We start from the raw sequence: 11,707 nt of genomic DNA on the forward strand, positions 1-11,707 counted from the left end.
CTCTGCTGCCTCAGAGGCAGGGAGTGAGAGTGGCTCTCTGCTGCCTCAGAGGCAGGGAGTGAGAGTGGCTCTCTGCTGCATCAGAGGCAGGGAGTGAGAGTGGCTCTCTGCTGCATCAGAGGCAGGGAGTGAGAGTGGCTCTCTGCTGCATCAGAGGCAGGGAGCGAGAGTGGCTCTCTGCTGCCTCAGAGGCAGGGAGTGAGAGTGGCTCTCTGCTGCCTCAGAGGCAGGGAGCGAGAGTGGCTCTCTGCTGCCTCAGAGGCAGGGAGTGAGAGTGGCTCTCTGCTGCATCAGAGGCAGGGAGTGAGAGTGGCTCTCTGCTGCATCAGAGGCAGGGAGTGAGAGTGGCTCTCTGCTGCATCAGACAGGGAGCGAGAGTGGCTCTCTGCTGCCTCAGAGGCAGGGAGTGAGAGTGGCTCTCTGCTGCATCAGACAGGGAGCGAGAGTGGCTCTCTGCTGCCTCAGAGGCAGGGAGTGAGAGTGGCTCTCTGCTGCATCAGACAGGGAGCGAGAGTGGCTCTCTGCTGCATCAGAGGCAGGGAGTGAGAGTGGCTCTCTGCTGCCTCAGAGGCAGGGAGTGAGAGTGGCTCTCTGCTGCCTCAGAGGCAGGGAGTGAGAGTGGCTCTCTGCTGCATCAGATGCAGGGAGTGAGAGTGGCTCTCTGCTGCATCAGACAGGGAGCGAGAGTGGCTCTCTGCTGCATCAGACAGGGAGCGAGAGTGGCTCTCTGCTGCATCAGACAGGGAGCGAGAGTGGCTCTCTGCTGCATCAGACAGGGAGCGAGAGTGGCTCTCTGCTGCATCAGACAGGGAGTGAGAGTGGCTCTCTGCTGCCTCAGAGGCAGGGAGTGAGAGTGGCTCTCTGCTGCCTCAGAGGTTGTAGCCAGCATGGCCGAGGACATGAAGGCCGTCGTCAAGCCGTTTCAAGACCTTAAAGCACTGCATTGATTTCTGCCGAATGAACTCTGTGATAAACTTACTCCTGTATGAGATCATCTGTAGCAGTTTAAAGGAATATTTCACCCAAAGATGAACGTTCTGTCATCATCTCCTCCCCCTCATGCCAGCTGAAACACAGGTGAAGCTCCTCCCCCTCATGCCAGCTGAAACACAGGTGAAGCTCCTCCCCCTCATGCCAGCTGAAACACAGGTGAAGTTTGTCCATATAACACACAGGGAGGTTGCCAGCACAACTCCAAAGCAGCCTAATCCAAAACAACTGAAGTCAGTTGAGACCAGTTCTGCAGAGTTCCAAAAAGACCTATATTTACACCATCATTTAATGCCAATTTTAACCACAGCTGATTGATTTACAACAAATGATGTATAGGTCTTTCTATTCACAGCTGTCTTTGTTTTTGAACTGTAAAGGTCCCCATTGTCTTCAGTTGTTTTGGAGAGTTGTGCTGGCAACCTCCCTGTGTTGCATGGACTAACAAATGTCACCTGTGATTCATTTGGCATGAGGAGTAGATTAGATGATGACAGAACTTTCATTTTTGGTTCAATTTATCTATTGAGTTTGTGATAGTGCATGTTTCTGCTGGATAGTAGGCATACAAATTTAGATAGCTTTGCACCATCTCAGAAATACTGTAACATACTAAATACTAAGTTGCTTAACCCATTGATACCGGATGCAGCATTTACATGTATATCCCTTTAACACCGACGGTAACGGGCGTGTCCTTTTACCTTTCATGCCGGCTGCAACACAGACGCGTAGTACGTGTATATCGTTGTTTCAAGACATGTGACCGATGAAATGCATCATGATTTGCTGAAATAGACGTGGCGGAGGTGAAATGCATTGTGGGTTTTGTAGTTTTTCATTTTTATTTTTGCCTCGACGGTGTGGACAGTTTTCCCAAGCTGAACTACAGGGCAAATCAAGGAAGCGCCGGTCCAGCAAGACTTCCCAAACAACTCTAGTTGTATTAGAGGTTGAAATTAATGTTGCAGATGTAATTTCAGATTTATTTATCTCATGTTCCAATCTGCAATAGCCTCAAGGTTTTACTGCACGTTTTTCTGCTGCACGGTGGCAATTCTGCATGGCCGCGTCTCAGACAGTAAGCTAAGCTAACGCTAAGTGATGAACTGAACGGAGTATATGACTTACTTTGAGGACGAAGACATCAATAGCTGTGTTTCCATTACAGTTTTTCGCAAAATAATTGCGATATTTCGACAATTTCGACAATGTACAATTGCGACTTGTAGGCGTTTCCATTGAAGTTAAGTTTGAGTGACGGCGCACACACCTGAACGAAATTCCCCGTTGCAGCAGCTGCCACAGTGATTACGCACGGGGATCTGCCCCAAATCCCGTCCCCTGCATGCTCAATGCAAATCACAACATGCAGTTACAACGCATATAAACGAGCCTGATTATCAATTCAAAAGAAAATTAGTGTCAACATATTGCTGGCTGCAGTGAATGCAGTGAGCGCGAGAGGCAGAGGAAAAAAGGTAGCCTACAACTGCGCGCACACAGACAGGCAGCCTGTCACCAAGGACCGATTTCTGTCATTAAACATGATCTATTTTCCCCAGCTCCGCTTTTGCACAACACTCGTCTTTCTGCTAGGTAGCGTTGCTTAAAAGTTTTCCACTTGCTGCGGAGGTTTTGCCACGGCTTATCGAACCGTTTCTCCCTCATTTTCCTTTCATTTTCCGCTCCGTTTCCAAAGGGGAAGATGGGTCACATGACATGCAAATGCGAAAAATGTGTTTCCATTACACTTTTGCGATAAACTGCTATATCGACACGTCTGAAAAACCACCTCATGAGAGCGCAAAAACTTTTTGCGATATTTGGGAGGTTTTTCGAAATTTACGTGTTTCCATTACCCACTTTCTATTGCGATATATAGATTTTGCGCATTTCTGAGAGTAATGGAAACACGACTAGTGAATAAGAAGATTCCACACCCAGATTATGATGTGACTGTTGACACGCTAGCCAAGGCTCATTGGGTGAGTGACTTTTGGCGAATTTGCCGTATTTCAAGACGACTGCAAAACGGAGATCGCTAACATTACTTTTGCTGCAGTAATTGTCAAGGGTTCACTAAAGCCTTTATATCTCAGGCTCTGTAGCATATAGAAACATAAAATCAAAAGTATTTGAGAGCTTAAACCCATGGCTTTTTATTTGGAAGGGTTACATTTGCTGTAATCTTTATTAACATTTCTTAAAATGCGTTAGAATCTTTTTATTTTTAGGGGTTAAAGATAAAAAATTTTTTAATTAACATTAAGGCAAATATAATACGAAAAGCCAAAGGGTTAAGCTCTCAAATGCTTTTTATTTTATGTTTCTATGTGCTACAGAGCCTGAGATATAAAGGTTTTAGTGAACGCCGACCGCTCTGGCAACTTGTCCCAAAACGTCAGGTTTACAGGGGGTGTTTACAAACGTGCAGTAGGTTTAGTGCCACTCTAGAGAACGCGCGCAGGTATCAATGGGTTAAAGAGCTTATTTGCCAGAAAGTGGATATATTCCTTTAGAGTTTAGCAGAGCAATGTAGTAAGAGAGTGGCGCCGGCAGAGGTCCAAAATGCGTGACTCATGTAGCCAATGAATAGCCAGGAAGGGGGCTCGCGCTACGTTTGAATGCATGAAATAAAGCTGATAATATACAACGCCTGACCCTTTCAAAGTACATCACAAACGGTCCATTTTGCTGCAACTCGACAGCGCTGCTTAATCCAGAACCTTACTTGCGGGAACTTTTGTGAGGTAAAAAAAAAAAACTGGTCCATTGGAGTGAATGGAGATGTCGCAACTCTTCTATTATATGGCTCTGGAGTTGACTATTGATTAGCGTTAGATGATTACGCCTGGTTTTGGGAGCCTGGCTTGCTTCACTAATTGAGCTCCAGGCTTCAAACTGCTTGTGGTGAAACCTTCCTCTGGCCTTGCCTGTCCGTCGTGCCCGCCTGCACGGCCCGGGCACTTTCATCGATTTCCCACTCCTACATCCATCTCCAGATCTCAGGAAACAAATGCTCCCCGCAGGACAGCGTAACAACCCCCAACAACAACCCCCAACCCTGAACCTGAGTGCCAGGCTCCCTCAGCGGGTGGAACTGTACGTGACCACGGAGCTCGCTGATGCGTCCTCCAGAGTTCTCTGACATGATTCACAGATCAAAGGGATTAGCCACTTTCCAACCTGCACAACCCCGACACACACACACACACACACACACACACACACACACACACCTCCTACCCCCCCCCCACACACACACCTCCTACCCCCCCCCCCCCCACACACACACACACACACACCTCCTACCCCCCCCCCCCCACACACACACACACACACCTCCTACCCCCCCCCCCCCACACACACACACACACCTCCTACCCCAACCCCCCCCCCCCCCCCCCCTGACACACACACACACACACACGCACACACACACACACACACACACACATGCAGTCACACTCATAATACTCCCATCCACTCTCTCCCTCTTTCAGATAACATCTCACTAACCACTGCTGGCTCTTAATAGAGATGGATCTGGCCGTCTCTCACCTGACCTCCTCTGATCTCAAACAGGAATTAAAGCGATATGGAGAATCCCCAGAATGCTCTTAATAGCTTCAGATATCGACTCCCCCGCTAATCAATTAGAACAATTATTTGTAAAGGTCTACCGAGACCTTATCGCCTCTTTCTGCTCCGTTGAGGTTGTGTGGATGGTCTGTGCCGAGCGTGCATCTGTGACACGGTTCCCACACCTTCTTGAGCATCAAATTCAAGGACTTTTCAAGGACTTTCCAGGCCCAACTCTCTCAAATTCAAGGACCCAAACACAGCGTATAATTTTTATAATGAGAACTAGCAGGCTTTAAATGAGCTCACGAGACAACAATTAAAAACAGAGAGGCTTGAATGTGTGAACACTTCTCAAAATGTGCTGTGTTACACGTTGAGTAAAAACAAAAAGATCAAAAGAACTTCAATTTATATTCTTGCACAAAATCTAGAAATTCAATCCCATGTCTATTTATATCTATTTTCAAAAACTTTCCAGTCCTTGATTTCCTCCCCCTCAAATTCACAAACTTTCAAGGATTTCAAGGAGCCATGGGAACCCTGGTATGCGTGTGTGTCGGGTGTATGTTTCACGATACTCACCATCTGCAGGGCTGAGGCCCCGGGCGGCCGAGAGCACAGAGATGGAGGGGCTGCTGTGTAGCGAGCGGATGTAGTCCATGTATGGGTTGATGTAGGGGTGTGGAGGGTGAAAGGGCGACTCCGCCCCCACAGAGGGGTTCCGCTGGGGCGAGATCCGGATCAGGGAGATATCGGAGAAGGCCGGACTGCCCGCCAGCCCAGCAGGCCTGGAGAGAGACACGGGAGAGAAAGCAAAGAAGGAATAAGAACGCATACTTTGAATTTTCTATAAGACAAATTCAAAATAAGTCCAGCCGCACATTATTTTCACTCACTTTGATGCTAGGCATATTTACTAACTTGACCAAGATTATTTTATTATTTCTTCGAGCGAGGACAAGCTGTTGACTAGAGCAGTGGTTCTAAACCTGGGGCCCGGGGACCACCAGGGGTCGTTTAGGAGGGTCCAGCAGGAGGTCCAAATTGATGAACTGTTCAACTTCACGATTATTTCATTTACAAGAAGTTAGGTAACACAGGTAGAGAAAGTAGAAAATGGCTGTTCTGATCATAGTTCCTCTGTTATCTCTCTACCTACAATACAGATAGTCATGGAATTCTGAACAAAATCATATTTGCCAAATATAATATTCTTGCATTTGGGACTGAGAGCCAAAACCTCATTAAATGGGGGTCCATGGCCCTAATGTGGACCAAATGAGGGGTCCTCGATATGAAAACGGTTGAGAATCACTGGACTAGAGCAACAACAGACTCTGAATCGCTCGACAAAATCTGAAAAGTAGGCAGGACGCGATTCAGGAGTCTGGAACCAGGCTATCACACTCCAACATGCATATCTGTCTGGAACCAGGCTATCACACTCCAACATGCATATCTGTAACAGAACCAGGCTATCACACTCCAACATGCATATCTGTAACAGAACCAGGCTATCACACTCCAACATGCATATCTGTAACAGAACCAGGCTATCACACTCCAACATGCATATCTGTAACAGAACCAGGCTATCACACTCCAACATGCATATCTGTAACAGAACCAGGCTATCACACTCCAACATGCATATCTGTAACAGAACCAGGCTATCACACTCCAACATGCATATCTGTAACAGAACCAGGCTATCACACTCCAACATGCATATCTGTAACAGAACCAGGCTATCACACTCCAACATGCATATCTGTAACAGAACCAGGCTATCACACTCCAACATGCATATCTGTAACAGAACCAGGCTATCACACTCCAACATGCATATCTGTAACAGAACCAGGCTATCACACTCCAACATGCATATCTGTGACAGAACCAGGCTATCACACTCCAACATGCATATCTGTAACAGAACCAGGCTATCACACTCCAACATGCATATCTGTAACAGAACCAGGCTATCACACTCCAACATGCATATCTGTAACAGAACCAGGCTATCACACTCCAACATGCATATCTGTAACAGAACCAGGCTATCACACTCCAACATGCATATCTGTAACAGAACCAGGCTATCACACTCCAACATGCATATCTGTAACAGAACCAGGCTATCACACTCCAACATGCATATCTGTAACAGAACCAGGCTATCACACTCCAACATGCATATCTGTAACAGAACCAGGCTATCACACTCCAACATGCATATCTGTAACAGAACCAGGCTATCACACTCCAACATGCATATCTGTAACAGAACCAGGCTATCACACTCCAACATGCATATCTGTAACAGAACCAGGCTATCACACTCCAACATGCATATCTGTAACAGAACCAGGCTATCACACTCCAACATGCATATCTGTGACAGAACCAGGCTATCACACTCCAACATGCATATCTGTAACAGAACCAGGCTATCACACTCCAACATGCATATCTGTAACAGAACCAGGCTATCACACTCCAACATGCATATCTGTAACAGAACCAGGCTATCACACTCCAACATGCATATCTGTAACAGAACCAGGCTATCACACTCCAACATGCATATCTGTAACAGAACCAGGCTATCACACTCCAACATGCATATCTGTAACAGAACCAGGCTATCACACTCCAACATGCATATCTGTAACAGAACCAGGCTATCACACTCCAACATGCATATCTGTAACAGAACCAGGCTATCACACTCCAACATGCATATCTGTAACAGAACCAGGCTATCACACTCCAACATGCATATCTGTAACAAATACTATCATACAAAACATCTATACTGCTGTGACTTCCCACATTAAACAGCAGGCACATCATCATACTCATTTCATCAGGCATGTAATGTGTCTCTGCTGGCTTTTCAGAGCAGACCTTGACTGTGTGGTTACTGGACTGGATTGACTGTGCTGTGGCTGGACTGGCCTGACTGTGCTGTTACTGGACTGGCTTGACTGTGCTGTGGCTGGACTGGCTTGACTGTGCTGTGGCTGGACTGGCCTGACTGTGCTGTGGCTGGACTGGCTTGACTGTGCTGTGGCTGGACTGGCTTGACTGTGCTGTGGCTGGACTGGCTTGACTGTGCTGTTACTGGACTGGCTTGACTGTGCTGTTACTGGACTGGCCTGACTGTGCTGTTGCTGGACTGGCTTGACTGTGCTGTGGCTGGACTGGCTTGACTGTGCTGTTGCTGGACTGGCTTGACTGTGCTGTTACTGGACTGGCTTGACTGTGCTGTTGCTGGACTGGCTTGACTGTGCTGTTGCTGGACTGGCCTGACTGTGCTGTGGCTGGACTGGCCTGACTGTGCTGTGGCTGGACTGGCCTGACTGTGCTGTGGCTGGACTGGCTTGACTGTGCTGTTACTGGACTGGCCTGACTGTGCTGTTGCTGGACTGGCTTGACTGTGCTGTTACTGGACTGGCTTGACTGTGCTGTGGCTGGACTGGCTTGACTGTGCTGTTGCTGGACTGGCTTGACTGTGCTGTTGCTGGACTGGCTTGACTGTGCTGTTACTGGACTGGCCTGACTGTGCTGTGGCTGGACTGGCTTGACTGTGCTGTGGCTGGACTGGCCTGACTGTGCTGTGGCTGGACTGGCTTGACTGTGCTGTGGCTGGACTGGCTTGACTGTGCTGTTACTGGACTGGCCTGACTGTGCTGTGGCTGGACTGGCTTGACTGTGCTGTTGCTGGACTGGCTTGACTGTGCTGTGGCTGGACTGGCTTGACTGTGCTGTGGCTGGACTGGCCTGACTGTGCTGTGGCTGGACTGGCTTGACTGTGCTGTGGCTGGACTGGCTTGACTGTGCTGTGGCTGGACTGGCTTGACTGTGCTGTTGCTGGACTGGCTTGACTGTGCTGTTGCTGGACTGGCTTGACTGTGCTGTTACTGGACTGGCCTGACTGTGCTGTGGCTGGACTGGCTTGACTGTGCTGTTGCTGGACTGGCTTGACTGTGCTGTGGCTGGACTGGCATGACTGTGCTGTGGCTGGACTGGCTTGACTGTGCTGTGGCTGGACTGGCATGACTGTGCTGTGGCTGGACTGGCTGGACTGTGCTGTGGCTGGACTGGCCTGACTGTGCTGTGGCTGGACTGGCTGGACTGTGCTGTGGCTGGACTGGCATGACTGTGCTGTGGCTGGACTGGCCTGACTGTGCTGTGGCTGGACTGGCATGACTGTGCTGTGGCTGGACTGGCTTGACTGTGCTGTGGCTGGACTGCTTGACTGTGCTGTGGCTGGGACTGCCTGACTGTGCTGTGGCTGGACTGGCTTGACTGTGCTGTGGCTGGACTGGCTTGACTGTGCTGTGGCTGGACTGGCTTGACTGTGCTGTGGCTGGACTGGCTTGACTGTGCTGTGCTGACTGGCGGTGGTGCGGCCGGCCAGACCAAACAGACTGACTGTGACACTATGGCTCTCCCTCCCTCTGCATATAGGGGAGTGCATTCCAACTGCTCCCTACAGACATTTCCTCACATCAAAGGCAGCTTTCAGCGCTGCGTCTCAATCAGAGGGAAACACTAGACCACAGCCAGCGCCAGACAAGCAATGCTACACCACTGCTTCTCCAGGATGGCTCTGCAGACAAGCAATGCTACACCACTGCTTCTCCAGACAAGCAATGCTACACCACTGCTTCTCCAGACAAGCAATGCTACACCACTGCTTCTCCAGACAAGCAATGCTACACCACTGCTTCTCCAGACAAGCAATGCTACACCACTGCTTCTCCAGACAAGCAATGCTACACCACTGCTTCTCCAGACAAGCAATGCTACACCACTGCTTCTCCAGACAAGCAATGCTACACCACTGCTTCTCCAGGATGGCTCTGCAGTCTGCTACACCACTGCTTCTCCAGGATGGCTCTGCAGTCTGCTACACCACTGCTTCTCCAGATGGCTCTGCAGTCTGCACTTGGCTTTGAGTGAGCTGGTCACACACAAGATAGTGTTATCTGTTCAAATATAGAATATGAATAAATATCAGGCTATTCTTTTTTCGGTAACACGTTACAATAAGGGGACATTAATTAATGCTTATTACCCTAACTCTAACTATTGACTAACCCTAAACTATTAATGTATTAATAAATGTACTACTAATACTAATACTAATACTAATGTATAAATTAGCTAATACCTTAGTTAACATGAACACTATTAAGTAAATGATTACTAGACACATTAGTTAACTGTTAATAGTTAATGATTAACTAACCCTTAATTAATGTACCCTTATCAGCCCTATTGACGTTTTGCTTCCACCGCGGATCATGTGCCCCCACACCACCCCCGCCCACAGCTGGTCGTCTAAAAATAGCGACCGCATATCTGTCCTTCGGCTATAACATAACGTTACAATTAAATCCATCCACAGAACTTTTAAACTGTTTATGAAATACTGGTGCCTCTAAATGACCTACAGTGTACATGGGCAAATGTGACAATCGGCCAAGAGAATGATATCACAGGCATGCGCTGTGCTGTGCGGGGACGGGAGAGGCGCAACAGAGTGAAGCCTCTACCCTGCAGCCTCTCACCAGGCAAGACCGGGGCTTCCAAACACCCGCTGCGGCCTAGCGGAGCGCTGCAGCCTCTCTCAGCTACAGAGCTCCCTGAGCGAGCAGCAGACTTTTTTCTCAGACAATTGAACACCCGCCACGATTTTATTTCACCGGAGGTGAAGGCAGCGACACAAAATACTGATGGAAATATACATAACAGAAGATAAGGTAAGACCACTAAACTGGTATGCAGCCGCCAGCATTGCATTGACAGTCAGTAGACAGAGTAAACACGATTCTCTCTGACCAATCAGTAGCCATCAGAGTTTTACGTCACCATTTGGGACCTACTCGCCAGCCCGAAGTACCCCGACGAGGCAGGGACCAAAAGTAGCACGACTCGGCCTCAAATCAAACCGAGCTGGGCCGCTTTTTGACGGTGGGATGAGACCAAAAGTCGAGTCGAGCGGAGCGGGACCGCGCTACTAGCTGCTGTGGAATTGGGCCATTATTGTGAAGTGTTACCCTTTTTTCAGTCTATCTGGTCCGAGGCATGAAATAAAGTTGAGAACAATCAAGAAAACTTCTTAGGAGCCAAGTTGGGATGAACTAATTTGTCTCCCTTCTTATAATTGGCTAGGGGGGCTAGGAAACTTCATAATGATGGCCTTCACCACAAAGGCCTTCCCCCGAGGATGTGGAGAAATCCACATATCAGCCAGACATTAACAGGCTGAGAGATTAGAGTGAATTAGCCCCTCCACTCCTCTGTGACTCCCCAACGGAGCGGTCTACTGTGACAAAAGACCCCAGGAGAAGGAGAGGATGAGGGGGTGGAGAGGGAGAGGGGTAAACGAATGGGGTCGGATAAGAGGGAGGTGAAGAGGAGAGAGAGAGAGAGAGAGAGAGAGAGAGACAGAGAGAGAGAGAGAGAGAGAGAGAGAGAGAGAGAGAGAGAGAGAGAGACAGAGAGAGAGAGAGAGAGAGAGAGAGAGAGAGAGAGAGAGAGAGAGAGAGAGACAGAGAGAGAGAGAGAGAGAGAGAGAGAGACAGAGAGAGAGAGAGAGAGAGAGAGAGAGAGAGAGTGTGTCCTGGTCCAGAGTTTGTCTCCTAGTGACCTTGAGCAAGGCCAGGGGAGCGGAACAGCCCAATTACGACCTCCGCCCCGTCCCATGGTCCCCCACCGGCCCCCACCGGCCCCGCTGTCCCTCCACTTCACAGCCCCCCTAATGAAAGAGCTCAGGCCAGGGCCAATAATGAGCACTGAGGAGCGGAAACAACACACACGCACGCACGCACACACACACACACGCACGCGCACGCACACACACACACACACACACACACACACACACGCACGCACGCACACACACGCACACGCACACACACACACATGAACACAGACATATGTGTACACAGGCGTTCACACACACATACCAACTTTTGTTTTCAGCCTTTCTGTAATTAGCCCGAAGGGGCTGTGTGGTGATTTTCGAGGCTTTCACTGCGTTCGGTTGCAGAGTGTGACACCGTCTCTCTGTGTGAGTGTGACACCGTCTCTCTGTGTGAGTGTGACACTGTGT

At 48.9% G+C, this 11,707-nt stretch overlaps 1 protein-coding gene across 1 annotated transcript in view; it reads right to left on the reverse strand.

Moving 5' to 3' along the window:
* The window catches only part of gli3 (GLI family zinc finger 3), a 180,169-nt gene that overhangs the window by 43,682 nt on the left and 124,780 nt on the right, over positions 1-11,707 (reverse strand). The window contains exon 5 of the mRNA XM_083632157.1: positions 5,161-5,366. Coding sequence (XP_083488283.1) covers positions 5,161-5,366 — 206 coding nt within the window. The remainder of the gene's footprint in view (positions 1-5,160; positions 5,367-11,707) is intronic.

The sequence above is a fragment of the Poromitra crassiceps genome (genome assembly GCF_964638095.1).
Source record: "Poromitra crassiceps genome assembly, chromosome: 2".
Classification (NCBI taxonomy): domain Eukaryota; kingdom Metazoa; phylum Chordata; class Actinopteri; order Beryciformes; family Melamphaidae; genus Poromitra; species Poromitra crassiceps.